Below are 15,602 nucleotides of genomic sequence, written 5' to 3'. Positions count from 1 at the left end.
CGTATTGGAGAAGCAATTTGAGTACTTTTAGCTATAACGGCACATTTATTGGGCCAAATAAACTTTGTTGCCCAGAGTTCTCGCAAGTTTTTTTGACATTTTCTCTCAAACGAGGTGTTGCAATAGATGAACATAAACAACCATATGTTATTATAATTACAAGACAAAACTACTTATAAGGCCTTGTGGGTAGGCAACTTTTTACACAAGATATATAACAGGGTTGTCACAGAGCTGATACGATATAAGTAGAAGCGATATAAAGAAGGAAAAGATGAAGTGTCATCTATCACGCTGTTGGGAAAGAGGATTCCATGGCAATACCACAGAGGCCTTCCTTAGCGGCAACATCCCTTTGCATCCTTATGTATCCATTTTCGCCCCGCCCACTGCCCCATGAATTCTTGACTAGCCAGTACTTGGTCCCATCACTACTTGTCCCATAACCCACAGCGGTAACGCCATGGTCGAGTTGGGTACCACAAGCCCCTGTGAAGACACCACTTGAGTAGAATTGAAAGGCAGATCCACCAGCATCAATTGCAACAGAAATGGGTTGTTTTGCCACAGCCTTCAATAGAGCCTTCTCGCTATTGGCCGGCACATCTTCATAGCCATTGATCTTTGCCGCATGGGTAGCTGCCTTCTTGGTGTTGCAAGTCCCATCAACTCCCTTGTAAGGATAACTAGTTTCAGTTGTAAGGCCTTTGTTGTGTTGAATGAATTTGAAGGCATCGCGCGTCCATGTAACCACCTCGACATCCTTGATCCACACCACCAGTGTCACAATCAACTACCTCCTGTTCAGATAGAGATATCAACTTACCTGTCTTAAGTTGGTTAATTCCTTCCATGGCTGCAACTGCTGAGAATGCCCAACAAGATCCTATTTTCCACATTTCATTAGAAGTTAGAGACCACTAGATAGTAAAGTCAGGTGCCCTTTTTGTACTTTCATAGCTAAGAAACCACTAGATAGAAACTATGAACTTAATAGTAGCTAAGTATATAATAAAGCTTACCGCATTGGCCTTGGTCCTTGATGGGTGTTACAGCACCTTTCTTTCTCCAGTCCATGCTAGATGGCACTACGCTGATGTTCTCATACTTGAAGGTGGATGTACTTTCCAATGCCCTTGTTGGGGAGGTCCTAAATCCATTACGAGAGGCCTTGAACGCTTCATTACTTTGGTCTGCAAATTCATTAACACTTAACTTGTAGGGTTTGCCCCCCTCATTATTGAAAGATTCTATGAATTCGACATTGCTCTTGAATATATTGAAACGTTGCTCCTTCTCCGTTGCGTCCTTGTACAAGCGCCCGTACGGCGCCATCCATTGCTCGTGCCTCTCGGACATGGACGCCTCAGGGAGCGTACGGGAGATGGCTTGAGAAGCCCAAACTCCTAGAACAAACAAGGCCACCAAGTAGCATTGGTAAGATGAAGCCATGGAGTAACTGAAATTAAAGATGATATGATGATTTGATTTTGTAAGATGGTCTGAGTTTATATAGGAGGGGAGATTAGATTGGAAATGATTCATTATTCTCTGATGGTTTATTTTAGTGTGGTGGTGAGATGGACTTGCTACGTGCCTGGGCAGGTGTTCTGATTTGGATGGGGAGAGTGACAAATTTTTTGTATTACAAAATCAACTGCCGAATTTGGTTTCATGTTATTACGTCTGCCATATTAGTCTAGAAGGCCAAACCTTCATATTTTATGTGTGGATTTTCATGCATGGCCCAACCTTCATTTTATCTGTGGATTTTATGTGAAGGGAGCATGAAAGGCCCCTAGAAACAATAAAAAAAAAAAAAGGGGAAATGATTTTAGCACTCCACCGTTTTGATTTGTAGTGAATGCTTCTTGTCTTTTAGTGTTTAAAGGGCTGTGAAAAGGTTATTTACAGTTCCCAAAAAGCTCTAACAACTCCAATTAAGAACAAAACAACACCCTACTTTCGCTACATATAAAAACAGTGGAGTGCTAAAATCATTTACCAAAACAAAAACAAAAAAAAGTGATATATTTTCTTCCTTTTCTTCCCCGGGCCAAACCCCTTAGTGTATTTATGACTACTTTTTTTTACACTAGAAGAGGGTGACCCTGGGAAGAAAAGGGGCAGATATACCATTTCCCCCATAAAAATTCAAATTTAAGTGGCCTATTTTTTTTCACCGCGTTTTTGGGGATTTCTAATGCTCTCTCCCCTCTACCCTCTCTCATGTCTCTCCCTTTCCCACCTTCTCCACTCATCTGTCACATGACTCACAACTGGCCCCATAGATATTCCATGAAATGTTTATTCATGGTTGCCAAACATGCCCTTAGTGAGCCCATCAAGGATGTAATTCATGGGCCAAACTGATCAGATAATTCTAACCATCCGATCAGTAGATTTTTTAGGTCTGCAAACAGGCATTTGAGAAAGAAAAAAAAGGTGCGACGGGACCATATCATCTGTCTTGTCTGATTTGCCTCTACCCGTTTACGTATAGAACAAACATAGTGCCATTTCTAACTTTAGGAATTGGATCGAATACCATTTTTAAAGTAAAATGTGTACAAGTGGTGTTTCTATAAATAGTGGATTGAGTACAATGAAAAGAAATCATTACTCCAATGCTGTTATGTTAGTTGTGAAGGAGAAACTTGCAGAAACTTGCATTGGATCTCCTATAGCCCAAAAATCACGTCATTTGTGCAATCCTGACTTCGTTATGTATATTTTTTTTTTTGTGTTGTTGAATGTTAACCATTGGATGGATTTATTTTCTAAACGTATTACTGGATGTTAGGATCCAGCAATTGGCATGATCTTCTTTCCATAGGATATCCAAAAGCAAGACCAATCAAATGGATGGGTCAGATCTATCAAAGGTGAGACCCAATGTGCCATAGTGAGCGTGACCTCTACGTAGTGAGGCCATTCCCCATGACTCAGGTATAGGCAGATTCAAACTTACTCTTGCCCAAAGGCAGAATTTTAGTTAGGCAAACTATAGGGAGATCCTTTTAATGAATGCAAAAGAATGACATGCATTTCTCTTCTCAAATGAATAGTTGGAGTTAGAAGCAAGCTCAGAAATGAAGGAAGTTACTCTATCTAGACATTCCTTAATTCCACCTAGGGAAATGGCCAAATAGGTGAGAGTGCCAACCAAGTCCTCTAAGAATATATACAAGTATACGACCATTGTTTCGTCAAAACTTAAGGGATTTGTTAACTTTAGAAGCAAATTGCTAAAGACAAACCCTTATTTATTCATTATTTTATCGTTTTGATCCTTTGTTTTTCATTAATGTTCGTTTTCCACAGTTTTCTTTTCTTGTTTTTGAAGAAACATAACATATATTAAAGAGAAAATACCTATCAAAAAACTATATATTAAAGAGGAAAAAAGGATTACAAATTCACACCAGTGGGCAATGAGCAGCCAGTATATAATGAATCCCTCGAAGTGCCAGATTTGGATAGGCCAAATCATTTGCACTTCTGAGGACAAGAGTGAAGGAAAAGTTCATCCTCTATAAATTCCTCATCTCATCGATGTAGTTGGTCAGCCTCCATGAGCCATCACTAATGTCCTTGACCCGTGAGATGACATTATAGTCACCTTCTGTTGAAGTATAAATGATTAAATAACACCAACTCTAAGGCCCTGTTCGTTTGAGATTGTGACAACTGATTGTGAGCTCAAAACCTATTATCATACTCAAATTTAAATGTAATTTTCAGTCCAATAATAGGTTTTGGCCTCATAATCGGTTGTCACAGCCTCAAACATACAGGGCCTAAGACCTTAAGCTTTCGGAGTAATTGGTTGTTTAACATGGTATCATATCAGACCTATTGCTTTACCTATTGCTTTACGGCACAAACTAGGCTCAAAACCCAACAACTCTTTGCTATTAAAGTCCACGTGTACGTCCCGCCCCAAAAAAGAGGGGCCACACATGAGGGGGAGTGTTGAAGTGATTAAATAACACTAACTCTTACAGCTTAAGCTTTTGGAGTAACTGGTCGTTTCGCACCTTCCACCTCTAGAGAGACATCCATCTAATCATGAACGATGTTCAAGGGCAGATGAAAATTTTAAAGTTTCAGGGTATCCAAACTAGTATTCACTGAGAAGATCAATATTACACTGGCATGGCACTTGTCATCATTCCTAGTTCATCCTAAGATTCAGGGTCTCCACACCAAACTTTTCCCTGCATTCATGCCAGTCCCCTCCATTGCTTGTGTAATGCCTCTACTTTATTCCTGATATAACTTGGGACATTGTCATAGAACCTGAAGCTCTACAGCCATGAACATTGCTCCCAATTTACCTACTACCCCCTTTCTACACAACACATTTAATATGGTCTCCCTTCAGTTGCAACAAGTCTCAACTCATTTTTCTCTCTTTGATCAAAGTTTCAAATATTGCAACCATTTCAAGGGCTCTGGCACTTGGGATTTATCATTTGGATTTTATTTTAAGGTCCGGATTAAAATGAGGAGACACAGCATTTCAAAATTTTGTATCTTTAAAATTAAGAAAGTAGAACATATAATCTTACAACATTAGATTCTGATTACAAGAGTCCGACTAGGTGATAGATGCTAAGAATTAATATGTTGGTCCTAAGGAGGAACATATGTGCTATTGATATCGCTGATTTTGTAGGGCATCCTATCCGTTCTATCCTTTCGGAGGCATCCCATCCAAAAGATGAAGAACTGTTTAGTTTTCCTTCGTAGTACTCTAAAAAAGGTTTAATGGATCGAGACTAGAATAATTTGAACATGGGGTCAACGACAATGGGCCAGACTTGTAGTTGACAACCAAATCAACTGACCCAAATGTCCACATGGCAAACGTTGGACCCAAAACATAGCTTTGCATTACCAAATAAATTAGGACATTGTCTGTTCTATGTTACATTCATGTTAGAATGGGGAGTCAATTGATTCACTTCGGATTGGATCCACCTATCTTGGTCATGATCCATTCAGATCCCTTATTGGTTAATATATTTTTTGTTTGATTTTCAAATCTTACTTCATGAGTCTGTGCCATGATCCATTTTGATTCGGATTGTCCTAGGTCCTACGTACTTAGATTGTACACAATTAGGGCTTAGAGTTAGAGAAGGGAAGTGGAAGAAACTCAATATATACAACATAATCGAGATACTACATGGTCCGGTCCAGCTGTTGTGCCCAAATTCTGTCCAATAATGTTCGGAATCTTTGATCCATTGGCCCAGGAATGTCGGATTGTCACCCCCAAATGTTAGAGTAGTCTTGCAACCCAGGTTGATGGTCTGATTTTCAAGAAGAACCTGACCCTACCCAAGAAATTTTCTCTGGTGTGTGGTTGGATTTTTAATATTTAGCTTAAGATAGTTACAAATTTCAAAGATTATAGAAACGACAAATCTTCACACCAAGTCTCTAAATTTAAGTCATCAAGTCCATAATTTTTAAATAGGAAACTACTTTTTCACGCGACAAAGACAAACATGATCACTTAAATAAAAACAATTATATCAATATACCGAAAAGTAATTTTTCTTCTTATTCAAGAGATAATTAAGAAAGTCTTATGGACTTATAAGAGTCAAGTTGAGTTTTGGGTTTTGGATTTTGGGCTTTTATTCTTTAAACCCAACCCGATCCGACCTGACCCGAGACCCAATAATGTTATCCGAACTAAATTGCAACCATGGTTTTAAATTTCGACCGAAATCCAAAATTTCTGTCGAAATTTCTGTCCGGAATTTCGAACGGGGGTACCAAATTTCGACCGAAATTTCGGTTTTCCGAATGTCCGAAACGGTTACCGAAACCGAAATTTTAAACCATGGTTGCAACCATATTTAAGAGGAATATAATTATATAAAGTCTAGAGCCCAATGCAGTATCTTCATGTTGAGTTAAACAGAACTCTTTCAATCTTCGTGCTAACTTTAGCCGTACATAATTGTGGGCCCTACCTCCACTTTTAATTGGAGGTTACTTTTCCTTCTCGCCTCTTCTCCCTTTCTCCTCTCCCTATTCTTTCCTATTTCTTCTCCTCCCGTTGCTTCTCGTTCTGATATTATTTCTCAGCTTTGTATCTTCCTTTTGTTTTCTTGGTTTTCTTCTCTTGAGGGAAGGTGTTTTGGGTGTTTGCTGGGTTCTTCGATATTGCTTTGTGGTTTGAGCTTCTAAGGGTATTTGTAAGTGACCTCAATTCGCAGTATTTCTGGCTATTTTTTGTTACTTTTACTGATTTTTGCCTTCTCGAATCCGTTTCCTTTTTGTAGTTTCCTTTCTTTAGTATCTCTAAAGTGGGTTTTTGTTTATGACAACTCCATCCTTGAATTATCGATTTTCATGGGGAACTTGTGTGGAGATGTTCTTTTGTTTGCGCCTGGAACTATTATTGGAGTTTTGGTTTTAGTTTCTAAGGGTAATCTAACAACAGCTGTTCATAATTTAATTGGACCATAGAACCCTAGAAATCTGGGGAAACAGAAGTCTCTAAATTTGTGATTTGTCTATTTTATTTTACTGTTGTTTTTCTGATTTGTCTCCGCAACCTTCTTCTTTAGAGAAATAAAACTAAATAAATTTTATGTTGTCAGGTGATTGTTGTAAAAGCCATAGTTTTCAACTTCCCTCAAACCCCACATAAACTGTAACTTGAATGAGCGAGCTAAATAATGAGTTTAGGCTATTCCTATCTTAATTGCAGTGTGGATAAAAAAATTGCAAAATATGTATAATTGAAATGGCTTTAAACTGGTAATTGCGATTGAGACTAGCCCTGGTATGGGTACTGTTATTGGTGCTGGTGCAACAGGGTCTAAAGATGTGGTCGATTCGATGAAATTTGTACTAAAGCTATTAGGATTACTTGGTGGCATTTCAATTTTGTTAGGTTATTCTTTTAGAATTTGGCCTTTGTATGAAATTAATTTTTTAGGCCATTAAAAAAATGAAATTAATTCGTGATATTATGATATGAGATTGCTTTCATTTCTCGATCTTAAGTTTGATAAACCACTTAGGTTGATTGATGTCACTTTTAGGTCAAACTTAGTCAATGATAACACCCTTTTTCTGCAAATATCCCTTATCTTTAAAATACCCCCAAGCCTCCACGACCCCTTTCCTAAAAGAAATCCATTTGATTGCATTTTTTTGTAAACAAGTAACCAATGCCCTTGCTTCCACCTTGTCGGAATTAGTAGACCCGAAAACATCAAAAAACACATCTCCATGGCAGTTCCCCGCCCATTGTGGCCTGCTGTAGATTCCCTGACAGGCATCCATCAAAATTAATCGTTGTTGGGTTTAGGTGTCTTGTTTCCTATGCAAGTAAGAAGTAAGACTCTCCTTGGTTGCTTTCTCGGTTTCCTAGTTGGACTAGGGGAGAGAGAGATAGGTGAAGAGTAGGTTACGTATGTTTCATAGTTTGACTAGGAGAGAGAGAGAGAGAGAGAGAGAGAGAGAGAGAGAGAGAGAGAGAGATCTAGCTTCATATATAAGGTATTGAATACCTTATGAAAAGTGTGTGTGGTGAGAAAAACCACACAACCATAGAAGTAGAGGGAATGAAGAGAAACACCTTTGAGAAACACCTTTAATTTTGGGAACACCTCCCCTTTACCATACAACCCCCAATGCTTTTTTGTCGTCTTTGGGTCACTTTGATAACCAATGTAAGATACATGGTGAGTGAATGCACATTTTGGCCCATTAGTTTGGTGTGTGAAGCATATACAACTGTTGCAGATATCTTTGTATTTTAGGATAAGAAGTTGATGGATATGCGTGTTTATAGAACCTAATTCAGTTTATGAAGGGTTCTGAGATCTTTGATGATGTTATTCTTGTTCCATGAAGCCAATGATGAACCAACTAGTGTGAGATTCAAAGGAATAGTCTTGGAGTTTCATGGTCATTATAACAGGGTGGAGTGGCAACTCCTGTGAAGGAATGGTCTTGCAGTTAGTATTGTGGAGAAATTTGGATGAGTGTTTTTTGTTGTTAGTGGTTTTTTAGTTACTTGTTTGTTGAAAAATTGCCATGGCTCCATTGATTCACGTTGACTTTGTCAACTGCTAGGATATTTTTTCCAAAGTAGCAAAATTTTAACTAGAGTAACAAAAGAGAAATGATTACAACAGCAGCAAGATTACCCCTCAACTAACCATTAAAAAAAATACCCCTCAACTAATGCATCCCTACTTATGTCCGACTTGGCCAATGAATCATCTACATCGTTGGCTTCCTTAAAACGATAAAAATCAGCATCTTTCCCTTTATCCCATTTAAAAATCCCCAAGCCTCCCTGTACCCTTACTCGTGAGGGAATCCTTTTGGTCGCATCGTTTGAAGCCCTCCCAACCATTAGGTTTCTCAGACCTGCCAAATATTGTCCATATTTCAATGACAAATGCCGTCATTCTGTGATGTTAAAATTGCTTAGGATTTATATCTCTATAAACTCAATAGCTATAAAGCTGTTTATCCACACTGCATTCTCAATGCTCCTGAATAATATTTCCAACACTCATACACTCCTAATATGTTCTTCGGAATTCTGAAGATAGTAATGGAAAATTACTAATCATATTAGTAACATTAATGAATATACACGCATTATTAAGATGTCAACCCCCCCTGCCCGAACACACACACACATACACACAAAAGATCCACTCACCCTGGCTAGCCTTGAATTCTTTTACGAGCAGCGATAAAAATTAATCTCAATCATGTTTGAAGTCAGTGCAATCCAGCTCATGCTGCTAACCTGAAATATCATCAAAGAAGGGTAAACCGTAAACCTCCTCCAACTAACCTAAAAGCCTAAGTAAATTTTTTAAAATTGGAATCCTTAAGGTTCTCACAGAACACCTGTCCCCAAACCACCATCCTTCCCTCTATTAGGACACTTGTACGTAGGAGTTTTCGAGAGGATTAGAATAGTTGCTATATAGTTAAAGAACTATTTAAGATTTACTTAGGATTTGAATAATTGCTATAGTTATCTGCTTATCTCTCCTTTTCTTCTTTGTAAACCCCTTTAAGGGTCTCATGTAAGCAACAACTCTCATCACTAAGATATTCTCTTGTTTCTTCGAAGCTCATTGTATTCTGGTTCTCTCGAATACCCTCCATCCTCACGTAACAGTTGAAATTTTATCTCTCCTTTCCTGACATCAGTGCAGGAACTCATGGCATATAAGACAACCGTGTAACCAAAGATCTACCTAAAGCCTGATCCCATCCTCCCTTCCCAACCTAAATCTAGCCTTGGGTAACAACCACTCTAACTGAATGACAGAACCCGTGTCCTGGTTTGAAGACCTCTAAACTCATGGAATAAAGGTTGACTACTAGGTTTTTTATCAGATAATGACAGAACCCATGTCTTTAGCATTTAAGTTTGGAGCTGCATTCACTGTCTCGAATGCATATTGCCTTAGAGTTCATAAAATCTCACCCTTTTTGCATTTCTCCTTTGGGGTATGCGGAAAAAAATATTAGAGGATTCATATGGGGCTTTTTGAACAGTTATCTACCAGAAAGAGTTTTGTTTTTAGAAGAATCTGCAGTTAGAGCTGGTGCCTAAGTAGAGTCTACAGTTTCAGGAAGGAAAAAAAATGGAAAAAGGTTGCAAAGGATACTTTCGCCGTTCAAACCTTTTTAATGATGCTGTATTGTGTGCCAAACATTAAGGGGCTGTTTGGATACGTGGATTTTAGAATCCAGGTTTTGCTTTGAAAGCGGTGTAAAATTCTGGATTTTACAATTTTGGATTCGTGGATTTTAGAATCCAGGTTTTAGTTTGAAAGCGGTGTAAAATTCTGGATTTTACAGTCCATTGTCCTGGATTTGAAGTAAGAAATCCAGGTTTTAGAATTCTCTTCCCCATACTGAGATTTCTAAAACCTAGAAACACGAGACGATCTCCTACTCTCTCACTCGATGGAAAGAAGGGTGAGAAATCAGAAAACGACGGACTGTCTCCTTCTTCTCTCGTATCCCATCCAGAATTTTGAGGAATCCAAGATTCTAAAATCTGCCTATCCAAACGGCCCCTAAAGATCCTGAAATGATGCTGCCTTAAACCACCACAAGATTTTTTGGAATTTTACATCTAAAATTGATTTTAAATGTTCATGTTTTTTTTTTTTTTGGAAATTATCTAACATCTTCAATTGGTCATTTTACAACTATGATGACTTAGAGTATGAACTGTGGCTCAAGAAGAGATGTTCTTTGTCCAAATACTTCTCATAACTCGAATTCATAGGTGATTTTCTTAATGATCACCTAAGCATGGGGTTATCATTTATATGCTTAAATGCAGATCTATTAAAATGACCAAAATGTATTCAGGCCACTGTTTAGTTTGGGTACTAGTAGGGCCCTTTGTATCTTGGTGGTGTTGCTCACTCCTTATATTCATGACTTATTTATTAGAAGAAGCAGCAGCAGCAGCAGAAGAGTTGTGCAACTATAATTTCGTAGTCCAAGCTCAGCTGAGCAGCATGACCTGATTCCTTTTTATTTACTCCCTTCTCTTCTTTCCCTCTGTGTGATTTTTATTGTAAACGGGCTTTTATATCTCATGAATTGGTGGTGTTTGTCTTTTGACAAATTTAGGCATTTCCGGAATTTAAGTGAACTTGTTGATCAGTTGTTGAATGCTAACAATTTGTAGTTTTGAACCGTCATTCTTTTGAGTTTACTCATCACTCATCAGTGCCTATACATGTTTTGAGGAATTGAGGTATGTTTCTTAGTATTGGATTATGCCTAGGCAGTTCACTTGAACAGAGTATTGTTAATCCCTATCCTGTGTCTTATTGGAACTATCATCTGATGTGGACAGGTGAGGAGTATTATCTTGGAGTAAAAATTAAAGACACTGTGCCCTTTTTATCTTCCCAGAAAGTTGAGGAAGAACACAACAAACTGTTTCAAGGCCCTTTTTATCTGCCCAGAAAGTGAATAACACATGAAACTCTTTCAGGGAGGAGAATATATGTTCAGCATGGATTTGAAGTCCACAGGAATAACTTGGGTTGGCAACATATACCAGAAATTGGAAACTGTGTGCCAGGAGGTGTGCCAGGATGTAGAAAGTATTATGAATCAAGTATGCATCTTTTCATCTTAACACTTGCAAACTATCATAAAAAGTAGTTCTCGTTTTCCCATCTCTCGAATGTAACTATGCTATTCAATTATAACAGTGTTATGTGTTCTTATATTATTATATTCTCATCATAAGCCTGGTTGTCTTCTCATTCATGGAAGATTTTCTCTATGATAAATGAAAATGATTTTCTTTAGGGGGAGGAGCAGGAACCAAGTAAATATGTTGAAAGCCAGTTGCAAAGTGTTGGTGTAAACGTTAGGAGGTTCTGCAATGAAATCATGCAAGATTTGCTTTCCTCATCTGCTTGTTCTGTTAAAGGACCAGTTTCTGACTTATCTTTGATATATGATTCGGATGTTGGGATGTGTAAAAGATCAAAGATAGGTCCTGAAAAATGTCCTGTGAGCGAGAAGCCATTTTCATCTGCTGAATGGAAGGCAATTGTTTCTGATGGGAAAGATTTGAATCCAAGATTGTTAGATGATGCATCTCAAGATGTAAATCTTGAAAAATTATGTGATACGCCAATCAATAAATCAATCCCAATTTCGTTTGCTTTCCCAGAAATAGCAGTAGAAAATCAAAATAATGTTTCAGATATAGCTGCGAGTATTGTTGATCTGCCGAGTACTCTTCCATCTGAACCAATTGTGTCCCATGAAACAAAAGTTCTGGAGAGTGAATTGGTTTTATCAAGCAGTGGTTTATCAACCAATGCAATTGGTATGGATTTCAATGTCCTTATTTTATTAGATTTCTTTTTTTCTAGAATTGCTCCTTGCATTTTTGTTAAAATTGCTTGTAACTGCTGATATTGCAGACACCTGTACACTGCACGAGACACTGCCTCACGCTAGGTCTGCTGGAATAGGACATGAGCAGCATAAGAAGCCTACTGTATTAGAGGAATCTCTGCCCGCACCAGAAATCGGTACGCATGTTGCAGCAATGCTTAACTTCCCAATTCTCCTTTTTTTTCATTTTTTTTCCTTTGTTTCCTTTTTTTACTTGTTAGGCACTTTTTACACCAGAAATCTGTATCTAGGTGCATGTGCCTTTTGATGAATTATTGTCATTTATCATCATTGCATGCTTCGATGTGATGTTTTTCACCTAGGCATACATGTTTCTGTATTGTGAATGTAGCAAGCTCTTTGCTACCCTACTGTGTGTCATAGGTCAAGATTCTAATATTGATGGAAACCTTGGTAATTGGGTCTTGAAAATTTCTCGAGTGCATAATATCTTCTCAAATAAATGTTTCTCATTTGCATTCTTTGTTGCCTCGTTGTGATGGAATACTTGATCATCTCCATCTTTCTTCAAGGGCTTGTTTGGTGGGCGATCTAGTTGGCTTATGGTTGCAATTTATGTGTTAACTTGAGCCATTCATTTTTGCCTTGTTGTCGTGTAATACTTGATCCTCTCCATCTTTCTCCAAGGACCCACCATCCAGTTAGATTGCCTACCCAAACTTGCCCTAGGCTCACTAAATTCAGAGCATGTAGAATAATCATAATTCCTTACCCATATCATCGAAAACTACGGCACCCTTGTATCAGCCCTTCTTTTTTCTTTTCTTTTTTTTTGATGACGTAGGATGTCCCCACCCCCTTCGGGAGTAGGACTAGTCTCTACGGATACACGCAATGACACAATCAGCCCTTCTTATCCCTCAGACTTCCCCACGGCCCACTCTATTTCTTCTTTCTCTCGTTTATGTATTGACTATATGTTTCTTCATGATTCCTTAACTTGCACTGGATTAGAATGTTACAGTACCAGACCAGGGAGATCCTAAATATTCTACTACTTATCTTATTTAAACATGTTCAAATAAGGAAACGTCAAACCTAAGTTTCAGAATATGACTGAATTAGCCTCTCCATATCTTTAGAGCTGCCATATCATAATCTCTTGATTGTAATCTGAAAAGTCCTTCCTTGCAGTCCTGCAATTCACACTACATGTTACATTATGTTTGAAATTCACCCGTCTCAATCGTTCCTCAATTTCATGCAATTTTAAATATATTGAAAGTTATCAGAATCCCTCTTGTTGTCATCTTATCTTTTAAGTGACTACCATTCAAAAAAAAAGTGACTAACCTGTTTTCTGTTCTTACTTGTTAGTGGATGGTTGTGCTACTACTATCGGTGACTTAATTGCTTCTTTTCTTTTTTCTTTTTCTTCTCATCCCAAACCCTTTTAAATAATGTCTAGTGGGGAAATTCTTACTGTGTCATGATTCAGATTATGGGCAGCTGTATTATTTATTATTTGATACTGTGAAGCCTACGAAGCAATATGGAATCTATTATAAACTTGAGGGATTAATCCTTAAGCCTCAACTCTTTGTAGCTATTCTATCATGTTGTGCATGGACATTAAGTCCTTGATCTTTGTGTTTGTGGGTTACTAGAGTGGGATTTTCTGTACTACATCTTCATCAAACTTTGTGATTTGTAATTTAAGAGTTTCGCTCGTGGAGTGGACTTGCTCCATTTCTTCCATTGAGTTTCATCGAGTTGTCCTTGAAATTGTTATAGAATTTTCTGTGGATTGAATTATCGACTGTTTGGAATTATGCCATTATGGTATGCAAATTTGACTGTTTAATGTAATTGCCCTGATTTATTATTTCGTTCAAACAGAAAAAAGATCAAATGCGTAAGAGTTTTGGACGTTAAGTATAATAGATAGAGGCTGGCTTATATTGTTTTCAAAATCATAAGGGCATTTATGCATCACCGAATGATGCAAAATACCCTTACGCTAGCAGTGGCTAAATAATAAGTGTAGGGTTCAGCCAGGTTACTCCCACTTGCTGTGACTAAGATTCTGTCGTGATATATTAGTCACCACATGATGTTCATAAAGGTGTGGTATTAAAATTTGAAATTCTATTGCATGCTAGTTTTTGTCTAAAAGATCTGAACAAAGAAACACGGAAATTAAATATTGATTGCCCATTATCTTTCAAAAAAATATATATATTGATTGCCATTTCGATTCCTGGCTAATTTTTGGAGAAAACCAGTGAGCCTTGAGACTATTGAAATTAAATCTTTGCTTCGCCGAAACCAAAATTATTCCCTGTATGTGATGGGCTGCCTTTAAGCGATTGTGGATAAAAAGGTTTTAGAAATTAAGGAAATTCCCCTTCTACCTTGGATTAGTTTTCATTTCTTTTTTAACATTACATTCATGTGGTGCATGCTCCTTCCATTATTACTGGCACGTGCTTAACAAATGCAAATGGGACCACCGACTGGTTGTTTCTTAAATAATGTATTTTGCACGTGGCTTCAGTTAAGATTCATCAGTCCATTCTTGAATAAATTGTTCGAAAATCTTCATCACCCCAGCTTCATATCTTATCTGATTATTGCTTGTTTGGGAAAATAAAAGAAAAATAATTGTAGTAGTGCACATATTGCATCTAGACTGAGCTGTAGAATTGTGATTCTTAATAGTGTTATGGGATTTGTTATTTTGGAACTTGGCGAATAATTGTGTGTATCTCTGTTACAGGAAGATCGGATGGTTCTGATTTGTATGAAGCATCCGAGGTTAATGATGCAAATGAGCCCGGCACTGATATCATAGAAGAGTTTGAGCATGTTAATCTTGAAGAAAGTTGCATACAAGTAGAAAAAAATGGGCCTTGTCTCATCTCTCACCAAGCAAGCAAGAACAGATCATACAAGGTAAGCTCAAATGCCCACAACTACTTGTCAAATGTGCATTTTTACAATGGTTTTACTGTATGATGGTTTTCTGTATTAGAAAAAATTCCGGGATGCTTTCACTTCAAAACTGCAGCCAGTGAAGAAACATGACTACGAGGAAATAGCAATTTGGTATGGTGACATCGATGTGGAAAGAAAACGGAGAGTAGGGATTTCCTCATCTTCCAGTCTAATTGAAGACTTGGAATCAAAGAACTTATCGAGTCTCGACCCTTGTGAATCTGATTGGGAGTTACTATAATCTATAAATACACGGAAAATTCCTCTATAAATAAAATGAGGCTGCCCATCTAGTTATGCAGCCACCATATTGATAAATGCTCGCTTGTCTGTCTAGACACCAATTAATAATAGGCAGAAGTATTGTTTAATATAAAGTCGATCCATCAGTTCTGGTGATGGAGTAGTCTTTAGTTATTTTCACCCTGATGTTGCTTCGCTTTGAGGGCATACAGTATGAATTATATTATCATTTCTCTTTTCCATTCATGATCCGAATTTTGTTGTGATGGTTGATGTTTTGTGTTTTGGGCTACAAATGGAAGTTTTAAAGATCTTACTGATGGTGTTATTTCCTTTTTCTTCTCTTTTTGGCAATTGGAGAATCCTCCTTTGGCAGTTCATGATGTTATGTAATGGGGTGGGACTACTTGTCCCTGAATTTTGTTCATCTTGTTATTATGAATAGA

At 37.7% G+C, this 15,602-nt stretch overlaps 1 protein-coding gene and 1 pseudogene across 1 annotated transcript; one reads left to right on the top strand and one right to left on the bottom strand.

Moving 5' to 3' along the window:
- Positions 1-289: 289 nt before the first annotated feature.
- On the bottom strand, positions 290-1,452 carry LOC143890383 (senescence-specific cysteine protease SAG39-like; annotated as a pseudogene).
- A 4,539-nt stretch (positions 1,453-5,991) lies between these two features.
- On the top strand, positions 5,992-15,402 carry LOC143890381 (uncharacterized). The gene is made up of 6 exons (XM_077395029.1): positions 5,992-6,218; positions 10,892-11,158; positions 11,356-11,884; positions 11,982-12,092; positions 14,696-14,871; positions 14,951-15,402. Exons 2-6 carry the CDS (start codon positions 11,018-11,020, stop codon positions 15,152-15,154), a joined length of 1,161 nt encoding a protein of 386 aa, XP_077251144.1. The 5' UTR covers positions 5,992-6,218; positions 10,892-11,017; the 3' UTR covers positions 15,155-15,402.
- The last annotated feature ends 200 nt before the right edge of the window (positions 15,403-15,602 follow it).

Source organism: Tasmannia lanceolata, unplaced genomic scaffold (genome assembly GCF_043159265.1).
Source record: "Tasmannia lanceolata isolate RefF3 unplaced genomic scaffold, GAP_Taslan_0.1 ptg000013l, whole genome shotgun sequence".
NCBI lineage: Eukaryota > Viridiplantae > Streptophyta > Magnoliopsida > Canellales > Winteraceae > Tasmannia > Tasmannia lanceolata.
Note: the sequence above shows the minus strand (reverse complement) of the source record. Positions and strands in the feature narration are given on the sequence as shown.